At 34.2% G+C, this 25,958-nt stretch overlaps 1 protein-coding gene across 6 annotated transcripts in view; it reads right to left on the bottom strand.

The window, feature by feature from the left end:
* BLTP1 (bridge-like lipid transfer protein family member 1) overlaps window positions 1-25,958 on the bottom strand; it is a 217,164-nt gene that overhangs the window by 120,567 nt on the left and 70,639 nt on the right. For 3 of the 6 annotated variants that reach the window (XM_047718357.1, XM_047718358.1, XM_047718362.1), the window contains 10 exons: window positions 23,840-24,019; window positions 21,598-21,726; window positions 18,293-18,412; window positions 16,234-16,514; window positions 11,077-11,327; window positions 8,171-8,429; window positions 6,055-6,892; window positions 3,446-3,516; window positions 1,469-1,642; window positions 1,034-1,154 (listed from right to left, as the gene is read on the bottom strand). In XM_047718357.1, the coding sequence (XP_047574313.1) occupies window positions 1,034-1,154; window positions 1,469-1,642; window positions 3,446-3,516; window positions 6,055-6,892; window positions 8,171-8,429; window positions 11,077-11,327; window positions 16,234-16,514; window positions 18,293-18,412; window positions 21,598-21,726; window positions 23,840-24,019 (2,424 nt within the window). Of the gene's footprint in view, window positions 1-1,033; window positions 1,155-1,468; window positions 1,643-3,445; window positions 3,517-6,054; window positions 6,893-8,170; window positions 8,430-11,076; window positions 11,328-16,233; window positions 16,515-18,292; window positions 18,413-21,597; window positions 21,727-23,839; window positions 24,038-25,958 lie in introns of all 6 variants that reach the window. The other 3 variants (XM_047718360.1, XM_047718361.1, XM_047718359.1) reach the window with 2 other exon arrangements.

Genomic DNA, 25,958 nt, shown 5'->3' with positions numbered 1-25,958 from the left:
ATTGGCTCCTTGTTGACTGGGAACATTTTCAAACTTCTTTGATGTATACTCCTCTACCCTAGGAAATGCCAATGTTTTGAACAGTTGGATCATTAAAAATAATCAGCCTTACTTTACCTTACCTCTGGTCTCTTGCCCAAATATGAACCAGATAAATTTGAAAGTCAAATGGAGAATCACCAGAAGAGCATCAGGATATGACTGCTAAGAAACTGGCTCCATAGCTAGAACTGCTGCATAAGTAGACTATTACATACAGGAGATAATGACTTGAGTCACTGAGGTGACCAAAAATAATCTCAAAAATATTTTTTTTTCTGTTTTAGTGGGCATCTGTTTTGCCTGCTACTTTATTTTCCAACCTAAAATCATACCCATTTTTAAATAATCTTTTTATTATGTTATGTTAGTACAGCACATCATTAGTACTACACAGTACATCATTAGTTTTTGATGTAGTGTTCCAAGATTCATTGTTTGCATATAACAATCTGTGCTCCATGCAATCTGTGCCCTCCTTAATACTTATCACTGGGCTCACCTATCTCCCCACCCCCTACCTTCCTAAAACCCTCAGCTTAATTCCTGGAGTCCATAGTCTCTCATGGTACCATGATAAAATAATCTCAAAAATATTAAGATACAAATGATCTAATCACAGAGAAAAGCCAAATTATATGCAACTTTGCTGTCTTAGAAACTGCATGTACCGACCTGAAGAATGCTCATTCACTCAGGACCGAAGTTCTTTCGGAAAGGCTTACAATTAATTAAGCTACTTCCAAAATAAAAGAAAAAAATAAAGCTACAAATTTAATAAATATTTTATTGCTATTTAATCCACAGTATAGTTATATACATTATTTCTTAAGGAGCCAATAACAAACATATAATGACTATTTAGAAGTGTCCATGTATTCCAATTTAAACGGCTAATAAAATTTTAATATATTCCATTTTTTTTCAAGTTCAGATATCATATATACATGAAGAGTACTCAACTTGCTAAACTCATTGAATAAAAAGTTCTTACATTTTCTGAGAAGGTAGTCTTGCTATTTTGGACAGCCTCCCTGAGGACTTTGGCATGGAGATCATCTACAATTGCAGCTGGATGGCGGGTACTAGCACAATGAACCATTGCTTCAATGTACCTGAGGGAAGAAAAATAGTACAGGAAAAACCTAAATATCACTTAATACTATGGCCTACTTTATCTAAATTGTTCTGTTATGTTCCATTCTAGAGTCCATTCATGGTAGTTTTGTCTCCCTCAGTAGATTATAAGCTCCTTGCAGGACAGAGAACTCTATTATTTTTAAACCTATTTTCATCTTTGTGCAACCACAACAGCCATCATCAATATTCTTCTTCATGAATATGTATCACATATGATAATTATATCACATATACTTAATCATTTTATAAAACATTACTTAAAAATTATGTTCTCCAACAAAATTAATACCTGTCTAAAGCTTCGGCTACCAGGGGAGTCAGAACAATATCAACAGTCCCTTTCACTTCAACTATGGCTGTGGTCCTGGTCTGAGAGACCGGCTGATCCAGGGTCCACTCTTCTGTCAATGTTTCATCATCTGTGTTATCAACCATTTTCTTTTCCAGAGGAGTGTATGGTGTACTATACAATTTAATAACAAAATATGTATTAAAAAGACTATGAAAAAGAACAGAAATTAGAGCTTCCTTAAGATGAATAATCACTCAAATACACATTCAATTTCAACTAAAATTTTCATGGAATCAGACTAGATGCTTATGTCCCAAATGCTTGGCAGAGATAGGTGAGATGCAAATATGCAAACTGATCAAAGATGGTTAATACATCAAGTAAGAAGAAAAAGGTCGATATATTTACTTGATGGGGCTTTTCCAAATTATGAAAATTACAATACTGAATTCTTATTAGTTCCCAATTTCGATATGCCAAGTTATGGCTTGCACATTAGGTCCAACAGAAATGCTAGTGGCTGCTAATAAATGTTGGCAAAGCCATGACAGACAACAGAGTTGAATTATTTACGGTAGTTAATTCATTTTTTAAAAATATTCCAGGGTGTCTGGGTGGCTCAGTGGTTTAAGTGTCTGCCTTTGGCTCAGGTCATGATCCCAGGGTTCTGGGATTGAGCCCTACTTCAGGCTTCCTGCTCAGTGGGGAGCTTCTCCCTCTCCTTCTCCCTCTGCCTGCCAACTCCCTTCCCCCACTTGTGTGCTTCCCCACTCTCTCTCTGTCAAATAAACAAATAAAATCTAAAAAATAAATTTTCCAGAACTAATCTTATTTTTCTTTCATTTTCCCAAGGCCCTGGACAATTCCTCCATATGATGGCCAATGAAATGTTACTTATAAGAATGAATAAATAAAAATGAGAAACTGTAAAAAAGATGAAATAAAATGAAATGCAAGGCCAACTATTTACTGTTTATAAGAAAATACACTTAAAGTGTAAATACAATAGGCAGGTTGAAAGTTAAAAAAAAATAGTAATAATGGAAAAAGATACTCCATGAACACATATGTATCACTCAGCCTGAGAAAGCTGAGGTGGCTGGATTAATATCAAAATGGACTTAAAAGAATTATTATATGGGCTAAAGAGGAAATTTAGGTAATGATAAAATGATATAAGCAGACATATCAGTGTGTAAAAACTACTAACAGCTTCAAAATACATTAAGAAAAAACTGATAGGGGTGCCTGGATGTCTCCGTTGGTTAACTGACTGCCTTCAGCTCAGGTCCCTGATTCTGGGGCCCCAGGATCAAGCCCCACATTGGGCTCCCTGCTCAATGGTTGAGTCTGCTTCCCCCTCTCCCGCTGGACCCTTCCCCCGATCATGCTCTCTCTCTCAAATGAATAAAAAAAAAAAAATCTTTAAAAATTAAAAAAAAAATGATAGAACTGAAGGCAGAAATAAATTAAGAACTTTAATTAAACTTTACTTTCCCAGAAACTGATAAAAATGGTGAACAACAAACCAGTAAGCTTGTAGAAGATTTGATAACACCATCCACCAACTCTGCCATGTGTAGAACACTACTCCATCCAATAACTGCAGAAAACACTTTCCTTTCAACTGTTTGTGGAACACTTACCAACACAGACGACAAGCTGGGGTACAACACAAGTCTCAACAAATGTAAAGATCAAAATCACAAAGACCATACTATGTGATTACAAAATGAAATTAGAAGTTAAAAACAAAATGATATCTTTTAAAATTCTCAAGTATGTGGAAATTAAGCATTGCATTTCTAAATAAGCATGGGTCAAAGAATTAAATTAAAAGAGAAAAATTTAACATAAATAAATAATAAAGTTTGTAGCCAAGTAAAGAATGGCTATTTCTCAGAATAAACTCTACATATCTAATAATCAATAAAGACTGACTTTAAACTTCAAAAGTATGTAACTTCTACTTACTTTGAAGTTGATCCTGAAAGTTGCATTCCTCTGTCTAGTAAAGAATTAGCTGTGAGCCCCTGTTTGATAACCTAAAATAATATAAAATATTACTCACAGTCTAGAATCTTAATGTTATTTGTTCTCTAATTTTATGCTATCAACTGGCATTTGTGAATATCCAAATTACCTTGTTAATATGACTCTGATATGTACAACAAAAATACTTAACATATAGAAGCACCTGGGTGGCTCAGTGGGTTTCAGCTCAAGTCATGATCTCAAGATCCTGAGACTGAGCCACATGTAGGGATTCTCTCTCCCTCTCTCTCTACCCTCCACCTGCTCATTCTCTCTCTCCCTCTCTCTAATAAACAAATCTTTAAAAAAATACTTAACAGACAAATTGAGAAATATCATATAAAATATGAATTGGCAATTTCATTTTCTGACTATTCAGATAAATGACAGGGTAGGGTTGACAATGAGGGTAAAAGACTATACAACTAAAGCTCAAAAGTAAGTGCTTCAAATGTTTTTCCTCCTGAATTCCTTAACAAACTGAGCTTTTCTTAAACTAATTTTAGAATGTTTTCCTGGCACAATCAATTTTTAAATAGGGAAGACTCCCAGAGAAACATTAAATTATAGGAAAAACTAACATATTGTATGTCCAGAAAAGAAAACAAATAAAATAATACATTTGATTATTCAAACCAAACTTAATCCTTTTATATGTTAGACAGTTATTCATATTTAATAGAGAAAAATAACTTTCTTACAACCTATATTCTATTTTGATTTATCTAAAGATATGAACTTCTTCCCTGACTTATTTATTTCAGAGATTTGATTGCCTAATCAAACTAGAAAGATTTACTGAAAACACTAAAATAATTCTAACTTCTTAGGTACAATTCTGTATTGGAAGTACCATTGAGTTTTATACTGGAAAATTCATATACCTACATACTTTCACATGGAATAAAGAGAACATTTTGAAATCTTAATGGGCAATTTATATTGGGCAAGAGGCACAACCTTAAAACCAAAACTTTGGGGGTACTGGGTGGCTCAGTTGGTTAAGAGTCTGCCTTTGGCTTAGGTCATGATCTCAGGGTCCTAGCATGGAGCTCTGAGATAGGCTACCTGTCAGCAGGGAGTCTGCCTGTCCCTCTCTGCAACCCCTGCTCATGCTCTTTCTGCCTCTATCTCAAATAAATAAAATCTTAAAAAATACACACACACACAAAACTTTGTAACTGTCACTAATGTTTCTTCTTCCTTCAACACATATTGCTCAAATGCATATATATATTTTTTCCCAACTCCATCTATCACATTTCCAGCAGTCCTTAAGTCTAGTCCTGTCACCTCTTACACAGATTGCTGCCAACAGCTTCCTAAGTGATCACCCCACCCTTCCCACTTCATGACAGTTCAATTCTTCTACTCAGTATCCAAGTACATGAGAGCACATTTCCTTAAAGCTCTCACAGGTTTCCTAATGAAATTTCAATGAAATTGTAAGAACTGATACCATGGTCTATAAGTTCTTAATGATCTGTCCCTCGTTTAGGTCTCTAGCATCAAAATGAGCAGTCTCCCTGCTAACTTACTTATGTGTACTGACTTCTCTCCCACTTGAGAATTTTAGCAAGGCTCCTGCCTGTGCCTAGGTCTTCCCATCATCAGTTCCTTCTCATACTTTAAGTTTCAGTTTAAATATTACCTCCTCAGTTAGACCTTTCATGTCAATACAATATAGGTAGCTCCACCCCCCCATTATTCTCTATTCTAGCATTTTTGAATTATCTTCATAAGACTCTTCTCAACTTGTAATCATATACTTACCTGTTTTATCTATTAACTGTCTCCCACACCTAAACTGTAAGTCCTATGCCCATTTTCCTCATCACTGCATATCAAATGCCTGGCACACAGCAGTTCATAATAAATACTGAATTAAGAATATGTAAATTAACTATGTAAGTATATACCACATAAGATTCCTACACAGTTATTCAGTTCTGTAAGATTTTCTCTGCTTAATTTTGTTCTTTAAAATCATAAAAAATTCTCTTATAAATGTATAATTTCATAAAAAGTTTTCATATTATCTATTATCACTAGTTTGTTAATGTATTCAGTTTTCCTTTAAAAAGCCACTACATAATTCATTACAGAAACAGACAATAACCAATTCCTGCTAAAATACAAAATGTCAAATGTCAAGTGCATGGAATTGGATTTGCACAGTAGCAGTTACAGATTAAGTAAAAAGAACACCAGCTATTAAAAACAATTTCAAAATTTTATTTTTAAGACACACAGAAATTTGAATTCAGAGACTTGATCTTAATCTTAGAACATAATGTAGACAGAGACTATATATTAACTGATTAACATTGTGACAATCAAGTCTGAAACTACTCCTCAATTTGAGATGTTTAAGTTTATAATACTCACCAATAACCCTGAGATTTATTGTCACACATGAAGCCATGACTTCAGAAATTCTTTCTTTCAATAAGGTAGTTAAAATGACTGAGAGAAAAATTCTAGAAACATCTTAAAAATTGATTTATCTAAGTAAACCTAACAGTGGAAACTAATGATTTAGTTTATACCTTAAAAGTTGGAACAGAAAGCTGTTCAAATGATGATGAGCTTTCTTCACTGGTTGGAGTATCCAGATCAAGGGGACGATGCAATGAGGACTTAGAGGTTCTTTTGTTAGTAGGGTGCTTCACTGACCAATTAATTACCTGGAACTGAGTAAGATAAGTCTGATAACAATTCATCACAGGTTGTTGAGAAGTAATCTGTTCACTCTCTAGTGTTTTCTCAACCTCTACAACATACGGATGTTCTATAACATCATCTTCTCCACCTAATGCAGAAACAAATGAAGCCTGGGAAGGATGAGTTTTGAATGGCAGAGTTCGGGGATCCTGAATGGTCTCTCCATGGCCAGTAAGTGGTCCTTCTACACTGTGATATATGGAACCCCTACTGTAGTCAATCTGCTGTGTTTGCTTTTTCTTCTTTTTTCTACCTGGATAAGTTCCAGGGCCTTCATCACTGCTAATGGGCTCAAATTCCTCGGCTGCAGAAAAGTAGGCTTCACTATCAGCCATTGACATGCTGGAATCCATTGACCGATACTGATGAAATGAATTGGAGTCTGCCGATGGTGTGTATGGAAATGAACCAAAACTTCTTCTCTGCTTTGGTGAGTCTAATACATTCTCATCACTTCGGGAGACATCACTACTAAACTGGACTCCAACTGTAACAGGCTGCTTGTCCCCATAAAAAGCAGCAGTAAGGCTCTTGGTACTCCCAAGTCGAGTGGAACATACAGAAGCTTGTCGTTTCAAGGGAGATCTCAAAGGAGATTGACCTACTGACTTTTCCTGAGTATTAGGAGACACGGGGCTGTTTCCTGGAATTTCTGTAGGAATGCTAAAATGGAAAGCAAAGCTATTACCATTTACTGTACATCGTATAAGTATCAATAGAAGTACTTATAAAATCTTTATAGTAATTTTAATCATTTATTTTGCAAATAAAGGAAAATCTAAAATTTTACAATGAATTATCTATACAAAGTAGCAAAAGAGCACAATAAGTGTTCATACCTCATGTAGTTACAAATAAATCGAGGCAGTTTACAACATAATAAAAACTTAAACCCAAAGTATAATCTTCTATCCATGATTTGTGGACACTAATGCATTTATACCTTTTTTTTTTTTAACATCCTTTAAAAGTTTATCTAACACAATATATCAGGGGCCCCTTTGAATAAATGAGAGGGAATGAAGGAGAGGAAAGAGCTAGAGATAGCCCCACTATCATCACCCTTACAAACTGGTGCTAGTGCCATTTACTGAGGCAGAATAAGTTGAGCATGACAGGTACAAGGTCATTTTTTATAGGCTGAGTTTGAGGTCTCCATGAAACATACAAATAGAAATATCAAAAAGGTAGCTGGGCCTAGAGGCACAAAAGTTTTGGCTAGAGTTTTAGATTTAGAAGATGTTGGCTACAGATCATAACTGAAGCCAAATCATCACTGAAACTATCTAGGGAAACAATATAGAATGAGTGGAGATAAAGGTACAGAACAGAGCCCTAAGCATCCAGAACATCTAACAAATGGCCAGCTGAAAGAGGAAGAAAAGAAGAAATGGAAGACCTGGAAATAGGGAATAAGAAGGAGCAGCAAAGGAAGTTGGAGGAAAATCTAAAATTTTTGTATCTGGAGGATGACAAATATTTATTTTCATTACATTTTTCTATATTTTCCTATTTCTGGAATGAGATATGTCTATCTATCTATATATATAAATTTTGTAATTAGCAAGACAAAAGCAAACGAACATTTAAAAATATGTTCAGGGGCGCCTGGGTGGCTCAGTGGGTTAAGCCGCTGCCTTCGGCTCAGGTCATGATCTCAGGGTCCTGGGATCGAGCCCCGCATCGGGCTCTCTGCTCAGCAGGGAGCCTGCTTCCTCCTCTCTCTCTGACTGCCTCTCTGCCTGCTTGTGATCTCTCTCTGTCAAATAAATAAATAAAATCTTTAAAAAAAAAATTAAAAAATATGTTCAGAAGGAGAAAAGAATTTTCTATAGTAGGTGAGTTGAGAGGAAAAAAAGTTTCTTACCAAAATTTTAAGTAACTACAATCTTATTATAATTTCTAATCTAATCTAGTTTCTGAATATAATTGAATACTGACCTTACATGGCCATCATCTCTTTTTGCATTATGCAAGAATTCTTTTTGAACCAAATGGTCATCAGCAACAGAAGAGGGACTTTCCTTTTCTCCAGCCAATAAAGGCTGTGCAGCACTAGAACTACTATTCTCCTCTGAGGAAGAGGATGAACTATGAGATCGTAATGGTACTTGAAGACTAAGGTGCTGAGTTTTTCTTTCTACTTCTATTCCCACTGATTTGTTTTCCCATTCTTTCCTCTTCATGCCATTCACATTACCTGAATAAACAAACAAAAAAGTAGGTTACATGAACATAATAATTTCAAAAGCAATTTATGAAAATAAGAGCACTTAATCCAATTCCCTATTTTTATAAATATAATCAGTTTTTTAAAAGCACAAATATCCAATTTCTCATAGCAATATGCTAAACACTACAGAAAGATATTATAGGAAGTATGGATCCAGAGTCCACAGACAGTGAATTTTTTAAAACTTTATTTGAAAATTTTCATACTTACAGAAAACTTTAAAGAATAATACAAAGCCACCATATATCTTTTACTAAGAATTACCTATTTTAAACATTTTGCCACATCTGCTCTAATATGTATAATATATACATAAAACTTTTTGAATTGAGAGTAATTTGTAGACATAGTGACATTTTACCCTAGATAGTTAAGTGTTTATGTCAAAAGAATAATATATATATAATCTTTATCTAATTATCAACTTGGAAATTTAGTATTTATACAATACTGTTATCTAATCTACCATGTGCTCTCCAATTTTTTCAATTGACCCAATAATGTCCTTGAAAGCACCTCTGCCCCTTCCAGTACAAGATTAACCTAGGATCATATATTAGTGCATTCAGCTGTCATGTATTCTTTAATATGGAACATTTTCTCAGCCTTTTATAAGAGCCCTGTGACACGTTATGTAAATTGGGGGCGGAAGAAATGAAAGGAGAGTCCGACTAAATTGCTTAGATTAAAAAACAAACAAAACAAAACAAAAAACAACTCCTGCCCAGTTTCTATTCTCCTCCAGCCATTCCTGTATTACCCAAGAAAAGAGGAAGCTGTTAGTAGGAAAAAACACCTCTCCCAGCAGAATGCAGTTCTAGATGGAATTTAAGGGGTAAGAAGACTTAAGAACTTACAATATAAGTAGTATTATTCGCTTCTACTACCACAAATGGAAAAATCAGAACAATAAATATCAAAAGAAAAATGGGTTTCATTCTCTTTCTAGATGACAGGAAACTAGTGGTCACTGACCTTCCAAGGAACTCCTGCGTTCTACCATAAGCCCTCCTCGATTCTATTCTAACACTGCATATCTATACTTGGCTCCTAGAAACCTCAACAATCAGAAGTCAGATACTTACACAGGGGTTAATTCTATACCAAACTCATAATGATTTGTGAATTAGAGCTCACTCCTGAAAGAATCAATAGGCGATATAATCACTATTATACATTATAAGAATTATAATGAGCTTTGCTTTTGTTCGGGTAGGGAATTTGCTCTCTTTCCTTTTTTATACCATCTGTAACTTCCCTGTAGATTTTCTTTCTTCCCTTTGTGATGGTTAAACTTTGATCTGCAGATCAGAATATCAAGCAATGTTCATAATTAGTGCCAGCTGTAGTGCGGTAGAAAGAACACTGAAGTGGCTTTGATGGCCCTGATTCTAGTTTCTGCTTAGCCATCTGATTTTGTGCAACTCCATCTCAGTGATGAGCCTCACTTTCTTCACTAGAAGCAAGGAAAATATAGAACTCACACGGTAACTTGAAGATTAAATGAGACAATGTCTGTGAAAACCTTTAAAAGCAAATATTAATCAGATGTAAGAAAGTAATATTTTAAGAAAAATGATAAATTTTATATAGCATCTTTCCTATCCTTTAAATGTCAAGAATTTTTGATGTTTGCAGATTCTATAGGATAATCTGCTTTTATTCTAGGCAAAACTGCTGAAGTCAAATAACCTTAAATAAGATGTATATACTTATGTATTAATATTTAGTGAGAAATCATTAAAGCAAGAATTTGATATATATAGTCCAGCTCTTTCTTGTAAGAGCTCCTTATACATGGCAAATCAAAACTACTTCTTCCCTCCTTTTGGTCTACTGACAAAAGGCAGTGCTGTAAATGTTTTTGAACAGATCAAGGGGAAAAGGCTGATATTAGTAAAATAGCAAGACTTTTCCATATTTCACTTCTTGACAGCATGACAACTTAAGCAGTAAATACTGCACTTAATTGTAGGAACATACAACTAAAAAACCCAAAGGAAAATTCACTTCTGAAGTCTTCAGAGGTAAGATACTAGATAAATCTAAATCTAGTATACTTAAAGCCACCATTTACTGCTTACAACACACCTGTGTATCTGCAAAGTTATCCTACAGGGTCTAAGGAAAGGCACATTTCTCTTTTTGACATGATCAGTTTTAGTGATACTAAGAATATCCTGCAAAAGAGTTGGTAATATGAGGGCCAACGGTATAAATATTACTATTGATAAGTTTTCCTATATAAGTAAACTGGTAAAACAACTGTTACCTTGAAGCACAGCTATTCTTAAGTAAATCTCTGGAAGCTGAGGTCACAGAAAATAAGAATATATATAAAGAAATACTCAGAACAAGCTTCTCTAGGAAAATCACCAATGTCAACAATAGGTCTGAAGAGTAGACCTACTTTTGCCTTAGGTAACTGTAAAAACTCACTAGTCTTCTCAGGCTTTAGTTAAATCACCTGCAAAACAAAGGAAGATTATACTGAACCTACCTACAAGACTGCTCAAAAAACTGAGTTGAACAACTAACACTGAACTTCTCTCAAAAATGGTATAAGGATAAAGATAAAAAAAAGATTAGCACAAGTAACAAAATAACACATTACCATCTACAATTTTGGGAATTTCTTTAGTAATAATCCATTCTCCAGGCTGTAGCAGAGACTGTCCATAATACATATCAGACTCTGCACTCGTGCTTGAAAATGCAGAACTACTGGAAGGTGTCAACTCTTCAAGTTTGAAGAAATCTAGGCCAGTAACTGTGCCACCAAAGAATCTGCAGCCACCGAGACAACCACACTTGTTCCTACACCTCTTATTCTTCAGGGTATCATCTGGCCACAAAAACCACAACCTAAACAGAACCCAAAACAAAACAAACAAAAGCAACAACATAACAAAAACTCATTAGGAAATAAACTTTTTGGCAGATAATTAATTAAAACTAAGTTAATTGTTAACATTTTTAAAAGACAACAGAAACACAAACACAAAAGCTTATTTTACTGTGGAATGTCTAATCATTTTGCCTTTCTTAAAAAAAAGTAGTCTCACCATGGTGAGATGAAAGTAAGTTGGAAAAGAGAGAGAGATACATTTTAAAAAAGAATTAAAAAGAAGTAAATATAAAGATCAGACATTTAAATCCAATTTTAAAATAGTAGTAAATATTCTCAAAAGGACTAAAAATTTTAAACATCAAAGTAAAAAATGGACAAAACTATTGGTACAGATTATACTAAATAGATAATTTATCACCATTAGCATTTCAGAGCCTATTTCACAGGCAAATACACCAAAATACTATAAGTGTAGAGCAAATAAGAAATTTATTTCTCAATAAAACCAAAATAATGCATTCTATATATTAGAGGGAAAAACTGTAATAATTTTGTAATAAGGACTCAGAACAAAGTCTTAAGAATTAGGACAGTGGGAGAAAATGTGTGTAACATCCTTTAGGTTCTGTAAATGATCCACACAAAAGCCCGTCAGTATATTAACTTTCTTAAAAAAATATTCTATAATACAAATATGGGAGATAAATCTTTATTCTTCTTTTAACTTTAAATAATAGAATTACCTCATATTAACAGTCTGTTTTTCTAAGTATTTTTACAGGCATTATCTCATTGGATCCTCAGGGCCCTCAAGGAAGACAGAATAGGTACTATCATTTTCATTTTACATTCTTTCATTTATATTTCTTGAACATATTGATATGTGCCTAGTACTGTGCTAGGTGAAACTGACAGACACAGTCTTATCCATATGAAGTTCAGAGTACAGAGGCAAAGACAAGCCAGAAACAAAATATCTAATCATAAACTGTACTGAGTGCTATGAGGTAAAAACAAAACAAAACAAAAAAACACAGGTGTTGTGACAAGGAAAACAGAAGGAAACTTTCAAAAAGTAGTATTTGAGATGTGAAAGATGAGATGAAATACATCAAAATAGAAGTGCAACATCAGTCTAGAGGACAGTAGGAAAAATGTAAGAAAGCCTCATGATTAGTGAGAATCTGACATATTACTTCAGTTAAATGTTACCAAATTCAAATCACTTCTCTATTTTAAAGTATTAAGATTGAATCACTCAGCAGACTACTGCAAACACTGTAAAAATAAAAGACCTTATATATTCTACACACTTTTTTATTTAGCTCATTTGTGTAGCAACAAGCTTAGAAAAATGCATAGGTTTGCATTCATCTAGATATGGGTTCAAATTCCAGCTGTGCCACTTAGTAACTCCAGGACCTTGTCAGATTAGTTAATATTTCTGAGCTTCAGTTTCCTCAACTGTAAAATTGTGATCTGATACACCTAATAAGACTGTTTTGGAAATTAAATGTAAAGCCCCTTATATAAAATCTGGAATATAGAAGTTGCATAATAAATGTTAGCTCCCCTTCCCTCCTTTTATTACAATCCAATGCACTAGTTCTCAATTTTAGCTTGCATTAGAATCACCTGGAGTGCTTATTATACTATGGAGTGCAGGGCTGCACCCCCCGAGTTTCTGACTGAGGCCTATTAAGACCTGATTATGTAAACTTCTAACAAGTTCCAAGGAGACACTGGGGTTGGTGGTTTGGGAACCATACTTTTCAAAAACACTAAAGAAACTAATGACCCGTGTGTCCAGTAACTTTTCCAGTTATATCAAAAAAGAATACAGATAGGCCCCCAAACTCCTGGGAATCAGATATGCACAAGGCAGCCAAATCTGAAGGTCAGTGAGTTACTAAGTTGGGAGAGGCAATTGCCAATATGACCTAAACATCCCTACCTGTTTTTGCTGGGTATGCCAAGTATGCAAAGCCATGACCAGGCCATTGCGTGGGACTGTACTGGCAGTAAACAACCTAAAGAGACGAGGTAACGTCTCACCCTGGAAAAGAGTAGGTTTGCTTTCATGTCCTATAAAAATTGTGGAACCCTTAAGTTCAATATTCTTCTTCTATAATGCACCCCACTCTGTGTAGATACCCATCATGGACTTTTTGCGTCATCTCCAAAGGATTCCTAAATATGGGTACCAGATATAGCCAATAAAAGTAAGTTTGTCCTATGCAATGTATGGGACAATATGACACACCTATCCTAAAAAGTTATTTGTTGTTTATCTCAAATTCAAATTTAACTAGGCATCCTATATTTCCTCTAGCAACCCTACTTGGGGGACACAGGGAACCCATACAAACACATATAACTCTGGTTCATACTTTTGTTGTAATAAAGACCTTTGTCCTTGACCAGGAGTTTTGTGTCTTCTGGCAGCACCCATGCAACTGTGGCAGGGTAACTTGTTAGCTTGCAAGCATGGTAAAATCCCACTCTTCACAATTATTAACCAAAGAGAGCACTGAAACCAATCTAAATGGTTGGATTTACTTGAACACCTGGAACTTGAATCACACGGTGCCATTTTCTTCACTTCATTAGCACCCTGTTCTACAATCTGACCTAATTAGACCCAGGCACTTTGTTCATAGCTACTGGCTTCCTGAGCAATAATTAACAAAGAAACCCAGATTTTTTTAAAACATTATTCTCCACACATGAGCTTCCATACTTAGATTTACAGGATGTCAGGATCTTAAAGTAACTTAAAAGATTAATGTAATCTCAGTAAAAAAAAAACTCAGAATTTTTAAAAACTAGACAAATAGCTCTTTTGGGAAATTAACAGATGAAAACATCCAAAAGTTTGTGATAAAATGGAAAAATAAGTGTGTATTAGGTATAAATTTTTACTCCTGTATTTGAATACATATTTGCAAAAAATCTATTTACATCCTTGGCTGGATTAATACAAACACACCATAAAAAATCCAGATAGAGGGACACCTAGGTGGCTCAGTTGGTTAAGCATCTCTTTTTTTTTTTTTTTAAGATTTTATTTACTTATTTGACAGAGAGAGATCACAAGTAGGCAGACAGGCAGCCAGAGAGAGAGGGGGAAGCAGGCTCCCTGTGGAGCAGAGAGCCTGATTTGGGGCTCGATCATGAGATAGAGGCCCCCATTGGGGTGCTGAGTAGGGAGCATGCTTAATATTTTTCTCTCTGCTCCTGCCCCCCTGCTGCACAGGCTCTCTCATTCTCTAAGAAAAACAAAAATAAACAACAACAACAAAAAAAACCAGACAGAGTTTAATGTTAACAACAATAACAACAAAAGGAGTAGAAAAAAAAAAAAAAGAAAACATAGGTGCCATGTGATTACTAGCAAAGGAAATATTTTCTCAAATTAGTACAAGAAATTATAAAGGTTAAAAACTGACATATCTGAATACACAAAAAATAAAGTCTGTACATAAGACTAAAAAAAAATTTTAAAAAGAAACAAATTGCAAAATATTAGCAACAGGGACTACTGAAAGGATGTAATCTATAGATTTAAGAGCTCTGAAAAATTGGTAAGAAATATACCAATATGCCAATAAATTAAATATACATAGAATAATAAGATGCAATTCACAAGTGAGGAAATAAAAACCACCAATACATGAAAAAATATTAATCTCAGAAATAACAAAATGCAAAATAGAAATATCTTCCAGTTATCATAAAACACATAAGGGAAGCAAAGATGCAGTGAGACACAGACTCAACTTAAAAAGTCACTGGGAAATGAGGATTTGTGAAAAAAAAAAAGTCACTGGGAATATAAAGTGAAATAATCTTTCTGGGAATTTGGGAATGCATATCAAAAGGCTCAGTTTTTAGCACAGTCACACCACCACCCCCTTTTAAGAAAACTATTTAAATTTAAAGAACATGTGGGAAAATATTTTATGTGCAAAAAATGTTTCTCTTACTATTATATATAATGAGGAATTTAGAAACATTTTCTATGCATTTAATGAATAAGGGCAATGGCTAAATAAAGTACAATGTATCTTTTTGATGGTGTATTATCATTTGTTTTAAAGGAAATTTATAAAATTTTTAATCATATGGGCAGATGCTTAGGATATAAGTTTAACACCAACATGCAGAATTTATAAATACAGGATGATTTCAAGTATAAGAAAGATACATTAAATTTAAAAAAAAAAAAGATACATTAAAAATATGGGGAAGAAATATGACAAATTCAGTGTGGTAAGGTTATGGTAATTATTTTCCTTTATTTCATAATAGTTTTCTCTATTTTAAAAATAAGCTCAATTAACTTTATAATGAGGAAGATGGAAATGGAAAAAGCTATACTAGCAGTTTAAATAGATATGATTCAGTAAGAGGCTCTGGCAACTTTTTAAATGGCAGATACAATTATATCTTAATGACTGTTTCTTGAGGATTAAATTCCCTTAGTCTCCCTTGCAGTTTTGAGAGCCCACGAAAGAAGAGTTTCGTAGAGTACATGGTGATAGCAATGATGTTTTCTAGAAATGTTGAAATGAAAGTGGTAAGCTGTGGTGAGAGAGAAAGAGGGGTAGTGCTCTATAATATGTTACTTGGGAACTAGTAATTTAAGCTCATTTCACTGCTATTACACATAGTATGGGCTTAGAAACATTAAAAAACAGTGTTATTTCCATTAACCGCACTATTACAAGAGATGAGGTATATAACATATTTACTTAAATATCAGGTTCTTACATCTTCACTGAGGTGTACCCAGCACAATCATATTTAGTCTTTATGTAAAATGTTCCTATTCCATTCCTAACAGTGGAATTTCCTCTATAATTATAAGGTAATTTTCATCCGAACTTGGGATGATTAACTTCCTTAAATTTCACTTACCTCTTAGTTCTGGCATCATGAGTTTCTAGGAAATGTCTTTGAGCCTCATGTTTAGAATGATGATCAGCAGCTAATGCAATATCAACAGTAATGAGTCCTAAATTGGCTGACCCTGCTTCAAGCCAATAGGCCCTCCGTAGTACCGCAGGCTGAAGTCCAACTCTGGAATTATTTAATTGTTCAATGTACTGTCTCACTTGAAAATCCTGAATTGCAGCACTTATTCCTTCCCCAACTGACTGATTGTGGAGATTACAGTTTGCAACTCGAATTGCACCCATCTAAATTGAATAAAGAAAATGAAATAAAATGTAGTTTCTGCACTCTTAAGCAACTTAGAATAAACTACAAAAGAGGTATTTATTTCAAATTTCATGAAAGAAAAAAAGAGAAAAAGGGAAATGAAAAAGATAAATGCAACAGAAAAGTAAACATTCAATTAATAAAAAAAGGATAAAAGGAAAAGAACCTAAGTCAAAAGGAAAACAAGAGAAGGAGGAAAGAAATGTTGGTAGTAAGTAATAAAATCACAGACTTTTAACAAGGCTTAATTTTAAGCAGTAACCCACAAAGCAGAGGGGGCAAACAAATGTTTTCAGGAGCCAGGCAGGATATAAATGTACAAAACCTAAAGGCAGTCAAAATTCAAATCAAGGTAAAAGCTTCTGCACAACAAAGGAAAACAGTGAACAAAACAAAGAGGCAATCCACAGAATGGGAGAAAATATTTGCAAATGACACTACAGGAAAAGGGCTGATATCCAAGAACTTCTCAAGCTTAACACCCAAAAAACAAATCATCAAGTCAAAAAATGGGCAGAAGACATGAATAGACACTTCTCCAATGAAGACATAGAAATGGCTAAGAGACACATAAAAAAATGCTCATTATCATTAGCCTCAGGGAAATTCAAATCAAAACCACACTGAGATACCATCTCATACCAGTAAGAATGGCAAAAATTAACAAGACAGTGAACAACAAGTGTTGGAGAGAATGTGGAGAAAGGGAAACCCTCTTACACTGTTGGTGGGAATGCAAGTTGGTGCAGCCACTTTGGAATACAGTGTGGAGGTTCCTCAAAAAATTAAAAATAGAGCTACCCAATGATCCAGAAATTGCACTACTGGGTATTTACCCCAAAGATACAGGTGTACTGAAAAGAAGAGCCATGTGTACCCCAATGTTCATAGCAGCAATGTCCACAACAGCCAAACTGTGGAAAGACCAGAGATGCCCTTCAACAGATGAACGGATAAAGAAGATGTGGTCCATATACACAATGGAATATTACTCAACTATCAGAAAGGATGAATACCCAAATTTTGCATCAACATGGATGGGACTGGAGGAGATTATGCTAAGTGAATAAGTCAAGCAGAGAAAGTCAATTATCATTTGTTTTCACTTACTTATAGAACATAAGGAATAACATGGAGGACATGAGGAGAAAGAAGGGAAAAATGAAGGGGGGGAATTGGAGGGGGAGATGAACAATAAGAGACTGTGGACTCTGATGGTTTTAGAGGGGAGGGTGTTGGGGGATAGGTTGGACCAGTGATGGATATTAAGGAGGGCACGTATTGCATGGAGCACTGGGTGCTATACATAAACAATGAATCTTGGAACACTGCATCAAAAACTAATGACATAGTGTATGGTGACTAACATAACACAATAAAAAACAAAAACAAAAAAAGAAAGAAATGGAGATTTGGGGGCATCTGGGTTGCTCAGTCATTTAAAACGACTAAGTCTTGATTTAGGCTCAGGTCATGATCTCAGGGTAGTAAGACAGAGCTCCATGTCTGGCTCCACACTCAGTGGGGAGTTTGCTGCTCTCTTATTCTCCCTCCCAGCACCTGGTCATGGTCTCACTCTCTCTATATAAAATAAATCTTAAAAAAAAAAAAAAAGTTCAGTTTAGAAAAAGAACTAACTATACTGGCCAAGAAATAGACAAAAGTGTACCTTTAAAATAAGTGTACCTTAAAAAAAAAATGGAAATTTTGGTTTGGAAAAAGAACTATATTGGCCAAGAAATAGACAGAAGTGTACCTTTAGATTTGTAGCACAGCCATGTTCCACGATATAAATATCTGCTCCATCTACTGCTAAACGAGTCATAGTATATTTCAAATCATCTGAAGTTGGACAAGGCCCAGGAATACAACTCAACTAAAAAGAAAAATAATTGACTGTTTAATTCTTCACCATCACTTCACCATTTTGGTACTCACACCTGTTGATTTAAATAAAATTTTCATCACGTGCATATTTAAAAAATTAGTCAAATCTCATTTTCATAATGATAAATGAAATTATCAATAATTAAAGACTTACTAATTAGAAACTAATCATAAGTATGTACCATTTTCATTCTTAAGGGGAAAGAAGCAAGTCTAAATTGACAGAATATAGTTACTGAAAGTCACAAAGAATAATCAAAGTAAAATGATAAGTAAACAGTGTCACAGGATTATAAGAACTGTATAGGAGTTTAAAGTTGTAAGATTTCCTTATGAGTACTCTATACTACACAAACACACACACTTGTTTTTACAAATATATCAACTCTAAGTTTTATTATGATATCTAAGGACAATTGACACAAATTTAATGTTATTTTACTCCTGAAACAGATTTGGTCATGGTTAGGCTACACTTCCCCTACTTCTTGGGAAAATGGCAACCCTGAGTAAATTATTGGCTCAATGGCATACAACTGTTCATTAGTGGGAGAGCCAGAGTAGAACACAGATGTCTTGCATTATACCCAGTGTTCTATAATAATAAGGCATACCTTGGAGATATTGCGGGTTCCATTCCAGACCACCGCAATAAAGCAAATATCACAATAAAGCAAGTCAAATTTTTGTGGCTAAAATCAAAAACACAAGAAACAAGAAGTGTTGGCGAGGATGTGGAAAAAAAAAGGAACCCTTCTGTACTGCTTATGGGAATGCAAACTGGCATAGCCCCCGTAGAAGACAGTACAGAGATTGCTGAAAAAAATTAAAAATAGAACTAACCTATGATCCAGTAATTGCACTACTGGGTATTTGTTCAAAGAATATGAAAATGCTAATTCAAAAAGATATAAGTACCTCTATGTTTACTGCAGCATTATTTACAATAGCCAAATTATGAAAGCAGCCCAAGTGTCCATTGATAGATGAATGGATAAAGACGTGGTGTGTGTATATGTATGTGTGTGTGTGTGTATGTGTGCGTGCACGTGTATATATATAATGGAGTGTGTGTGTGTGTGTGTGTGTGTGTGTGTGTGTGTAAACAAAATGGAATATTACTCAGCCATAAAAAAGAATTAAAATTTGCCATCTGTGACAACATGGATGATCCAGAGCAAAATATTTAAGCAAGGGGCGCCTGGGTGGCTCAGTGGGTTAAAGCCTCTGCCTTTGGCTCAGGTCATGGTCCCAGGGTCCTGGGATCGAGCCCCGCATCGGGCTCTCTGCTCAGCAGGGAGCCTGCTTCCTCCTCTCTCTCTCTGCCTGCCTCTCTGCCTACTTTTGATCTCTATCTGTCAAATAAATAAATAAAATCTTAAAAAAATATATATATATTTAAGCAAAATAAGCCAAAGACAGATACCATATGATTTCACTCATATATGGAATTTAAGAAACAATTCCATATATGAATTGCTAAGCAAAATAAGCCAAAGACAGATACCATATGATTTCACTCATATATGGAATTTAAGAAACAAATGAACAAAGGGGAAAAAAGAGAGACAAACAAAAAAATAGACCCTTAACTATAGAGAGCAAAGAGATGGTTACCAGAGGGAAGTGGGGGATGGGTGAAATAGGTGAAAGGGATTAAGAGTATGCTTGATAAGCACAGAGTAATATATGGAAATACTGAATCACTACATTGTGTACCTGAAATTAACATAATACTATGTGTTAACTTTACTGGAATTAAAATAAAAATTAAAAATAAATAAATACTGTAAGATGAAAATGAATTTTTTGGTTTCTCGGTGCATATAAAAGTTATGTTTACACTTTATACTATAGTCTAAGTGTGTAACAGCCTATGTCTAGGAAAAATGTACATGCCTTTATTGCTAAAAAATGCTAACCACCATCTGAGCTTTCAGCAAGTCATAATCACTATCCAAAGATCACTGTAACAATAATAATAATGACAAAGTTTGAAATAGTACAAGAATTACCAAAACGTGACACAGAGACATAAAGTGAGCAAATACTGTTGAAAAAATGGTGCTGACGGATTTGCTTGCTGCAGGGTTGCCACAACCCTTCAACTTGTTAAAAAACAAAGACACAAAACCACTGTATCTGCAAAGCACAATAAAACACAGTATGTCTATATATTTTGCCCCCACAAAACAGACCCAAAAAACCCTGATCTAAAATTACAGAGGCACATCAGTGGTTGCATGGAATAATGAATGGCTGACTGCAAAGGGACACAAAGTAATTTTCTAAGGTGATAAAAAATGTTTGATTTTTAAAAATTTTAATGTAACATGAAAGCTTTGAATCTTAAAAAAAAAAAAAAAAAGGAAGGAGGCGACACCTACAAGTATGTGTGATTTATCCAGAAGGAACTAATTGTTTGACATATAACTAAGGATTCCCTAGATCCTGGCAGTGTTTATAACAAGAAAAAAAATAATTTTACCACCAATTATAGCAGTTTCCTTTCCTGTCAGTAAATTAGCAGAGGTTATAGATATTTTGGACATAAAGTTAAAAGCAGGATAAATTGTTCTCAATTCACACTAATGTAACAGCAAATAAACATAGTATGTATAACAAAAGAAAAAAAAGGAAAAACACATATAAAAAGAAATTAAAAAGAAAAACTAAACTGTTAACAATGGTTATCTCTATGTTATAGAATTAGGATAAAAAAATTTTTTTTTGAACTGCCATGTTTTCTTGGCAAATGCCAATGTTACTCACCATGTTACAAAAGAACAGGTATGTTCTAGGGAGGTCTATAAACAATGTCATGTAAGGAATTTAACCTTCCTCTTGCTTCAATTTCTAAATCTTCTACATAAATATTTAGCCATATCCAAAAGAATGTAATTACATAAGAAAATGAGTTAACAGTAAAAATGTAAGAGGTAAGATATAATCTTTATAATATCTCTATTTATCTGTGAATTTTTGTTTTAATAGTTACCTCATATGTTAGATACTTGCAACTGGCTACAAATCTGCAAAATAATTTATTGAGAAAACTGAACAATAATGCTTACTTCATGGCTATGTGTATTTGATTTAAAGCTGATATCTCAATCTTTCATTTTAAAAAATCCATAAATGTCTATAATATTGCTCACATATTTGTTAACATACCTTGGATTCACAGAACCGACGGTCAAATCCATGCTGACATATTATTACTGATTTAGGTCTTTCCAGTTCATACTCCCGACATACCACATGAAAAACAAATGTCTGTCCCCACTCCAACAGACAAGCTAGCTACAAATAAGCAGTGACAGGTTGAAAACAGTGTTAGCATTCTAAACACATGTTCAGAGTTCAAAAGCTTATTAAGAATATTAATACAGTTTGAGAAAACCCAAATGCTGTCTTACACCTGCTGCTACATAGCACAGTTTTTAGCTAGAATCATGATTTCTACTTTGACATCATTTTTAATCTTATGTTACTTTTCATTTGTGAATGACAAAATGCATGACAACTGAAAAATTCAACCTCAGCAACTTACAAAGTGTATTTCCGTCAAGGTTAAATCTTCCTTCTTATATAACTGGAATCCTCTGTACACAAAAGCACCTAAAATTCTCTACCTAATAATAAACAAAGCTTGGATATGAAATTATTATCTAATTATCATAGTGAGCTGCAATTTTGGAAAATCAGATATTTTGAAGATTATAGCACTTTTGTTTATGCAAACAGAAACTTAAGTATATATTAATTCTTCATCAAATCTTTGGTTTACAAAAAAACCCTTCATTTTATAATTGATTAGAGTTGTTAATAAACATATTGAAATACAGGTATATAGGATATCATTCAATAAAAAAGTTCAATTTAAACTATCAGAAAACATGAATTTCACTTTTAAAACATACAAAGAATGGAATACACATTAAAAAGCACCTATGGATTCATGAAATGCTCATTCAAAAGTGATGCTAAGATTCTAGTGCAGAAGAAAGAAATGTTTCATCTTCTAATAAGGGCAACTTAGAAACATATGAGATTCTAGCAATTGTTAGATTAAAGGAATTGTGTCCATTATTGTACAATCAGCATGGCTTTATTCTGTCTTTGTTAAGGAACAAACTTTTTTTTATAAGTTTCAGTCTTTACCTATACATTAAAGAAAAGAGATGGTGGATAATAAGGAAAGGATAGTCACCAGCCCAGTGAGCACTGAGTATTTCTTTCCATCCATTTTTATACACTCTATTATGTATTTTATCTACTTTTATATAAAATATCCCTTTCAAATCCATTTTCTTATTTCTAGAATCTTAATTTTTGCTGCCTTTCAAAAATTTCTTGCAGATATGCAAGGTATCTAGAGTCTTTACCCACCTTCTTGTTGCTATTTCCTACCTATGTTTCATACACATTCTGTAATTTTTATTAAAATTGAGCATGTACATTTCATTCCATATCAAATTCCACTCTTCTTAAATGCCAAGATAAGCATGTACATCATAAATATATGGATCAATAGGTGAAATGTTACAGTAATACAGCTATTTGGCTAAATGGTCAAATCAATGGTCCGTTTCAAGAACTAAATGATCCTTATGACCTCTGAGTCTTCTAAAGATTAAAGGGGATAAGAGGAGGAGGGGGATTTTATCAAATTTGTTCTTATTTTTTTTAAATCCACATCATTAAAACAGATACGAATGATGTTATCTTGCTTTGAGACATGATAAGAACTGAGCTATTTAATCTTGAATTTCATAAACAATATTTTAAAATCCTACTTAAGAAATATCAAGAAAGCAAAATTCTTTAAAAAAAATTACTCCATAATGGGCGCCTGGGTGGCTCAGTGGGTTAAAGCCTCTGCCTTCGGCTCAGGTCATGATCTCAGTGTCCTGGGATCGAGCCCCACATCAGGCTCTCTGCTCAGCAGGGAGCCTGCTTCCCTCTCTCTCTCTCTCTCTGCCTGCCTCTCTGCCTACTTGTGATCTCTCTCTCTCTGTAAAATAAATAAAATCTTAAAAAAAAAATTACTCCATAATACTAGGGGAAAAAAGAATTTTTCAACAGCAGAGAAAGAACTAATGTAATTTTAATAATATATAAAATTTCCAGACCAGTTCTCATACTTCCCAAAGTTTTGATCTTGAAAGTGTTATGCAGAACTATAAAACATTACACCCTTCAATTTTATGTGGCTCAGAAAAGTGAAATTTGTCTCTGACTCATCTGTTGCTAAGAAAATCCTGAATGGCAAGAATGACTCCCAAACAAAAAGCAAAGAATTGTCTGGCTCTCAGAATGCTATTAGTGGAAATGCAATGAACATTCAAACAGGCATACAACTTGCTCTTGGCAAAGTGGGTGAGCAAAGGAAAAAGAAGTCAGATAATCATACCTGTGGTGCTGTGACCTTAGCTGTAAGACTTCCAGCCTGCACATCAATTAACCATGCATATTCTAAGGAATCACTTCCCAAAGGAAGACCTTCTGCTGAGAACATAGCATGTGCTCTCAGCTGGAGACCTGACAAATTGATGTGACCCTCCCTGAGTACTTCATCCACAGGAGGTCGCTGCTGAAAACAATAAGAAGACTGTAAGAAGTACAAGAAAATGGCATTTTTGTTTCTAGTTGTTTTTTTTTCCAGAGACTAACAGTAAAAACACGCTATCTGGAAAATAACAGTCAAGGGTCCATAAAATCCTAACACACAACCTTGTACCAGAGAGTCTCAGTTAAGCTTCTTTAGTGACAATATCCATTAAGAGTCCAACTGCAAAACAAGAGAGCAAAGTCCTAGAAAGAATGATACTTCTCTGATACAAATGAATAACTCAATATTTGAATAAAAAGAAATTAGTATTCTGACTGACAGGGAATATAAGAGACCAATCTTTGGTGGGAAGACAAGAATAATGAGATTAAAATACTAAAAAGAAAAAAAATAATAACAGAGAAGAACAAAGACCATTAAGACCATAAAATGAAGAAGTAGGAAAGAAAGCCATCTTTCATATAGATTTTGAGAACCACATAAAGATAAAAAGGATAGATTTATCTTACAGAAATTACATACTTACTACCAAAAAGCAGCAAATATTTCAAAAAGAAAAGTTCTGGAACTTACAAAGCTAAAAGATATGTCATAAAATATGGTAGTCCATGGAACACTAGTTCCACAGAATAGTAATATAGTAATATAGAATATATATAGTAATACAGAATTAAATAGGTTTGGCAATGTCCTACCCATCAGTCACCAATTTTGTAGAATCTACCTCCCAATCTCTCCGAAATTCATCGATTTTCTTCTATCTTCACTACTATCATCATGGTCCAAATAATATGACCTCTTGCTAAGATGTGTGCAGAGCCTCCCAGCATTCATTTTTACATCTCCCTCCTCCATACTCTACAAAACAACCAGAGAGATCTAAAAAGGCAAATTCTACGATGTTCCTGTTTCAAAACAATTGTTTTTTATTTCTTCCATACTTCTCTTCTCTACCAGGTTTATTAGGGTAAAGATTATTTCTGTCTTATTCACCATTTATCTCACCGCACCTAACAGTGACCACCAAAGGAAGATAATGCTAAATGACTATATAGATTTCTTCACAGCAAGTCTTTTCAGAGAATTCAATATACTAATATACATTGGGACAGTTCACAGGTATTTCCCAAACTAATTTTACTGCAGTAGTCTTTTTAGTATGTGTAAGCAGGCCACCTGCACAAGAAACAGTGTTGGCAATCCTTGTTTCAACACATTTTAGGAAATGTATTCTTAAAAAAAAAAACACACACAAAAAAACCCTAAGGATATGAGCTAAATCAAATTCATAAGTAATTCTTAAAAGGAAATTTCTAAGTATGACTATAATAATAGCTCTAGCAGCTCCTTCAATATATTTTTTATTTTCACCTAAGCTATGTGACTATATATAAAATCACAGAAATTTCTCCAGGTATCAGTTCCCTTCTATTTTTTTATGTGAAGAAGCTGGGGAGGATGGTCAATAAAGATCACTTCTGGCACTAAGATTCAAAAATTCTCAGTATAAGATACTTCTGACTGATATTTTTTGAGCTCAAAAATACATACAGATCTAGGTTTGTCCTAAAGACAGAGACTATCCAGTACATCAACAAAGATCATAGTCTAGATTTTATGATGCGGTTGCATCATATTGGGGGCTGAACTGTGTACCCTAAAAAGACACACTTAAAGTCCTAAGCCCAGGCACCTGTGATTGTGACCTTACTATATTTGAAAACAGGGTTTTAGCAGATCTAATCAAGTTAAAATAAGGTTACAGTGAATTAGGGTATGCCTTAATCTAATGACTAGTGTCCTTTAAAAAGGAAAACTGGGACACAGAGACACATGAAGACAATGCCATGAGAAGACAAAGGCAGAGATATGCATCTATAAGACAAGCAATGCCAAGGATTGCTAGCAACCACCAAAAGCTTAGAAGAGGCAAGGATTTAATCTCCTACAGCCTTGAGAG

Source organism: Lutra lutra, chromosome 2 (assembly GCF_902655055.1).
Source record: "Lutra lutra chromosome 2, mLutLut1.2, whole genome shotgun sequence".
Lineage (NCBI taxonomy): Eukaryota > Metazoa > Chordata > Mammalia > Carnivora > Mustelidae > Lutra > Lutra lutra.
Note: the sequence above shows the minus strand (reverse complement) of the source record. Positions and strands in the feature narration are given on the sequence as shown.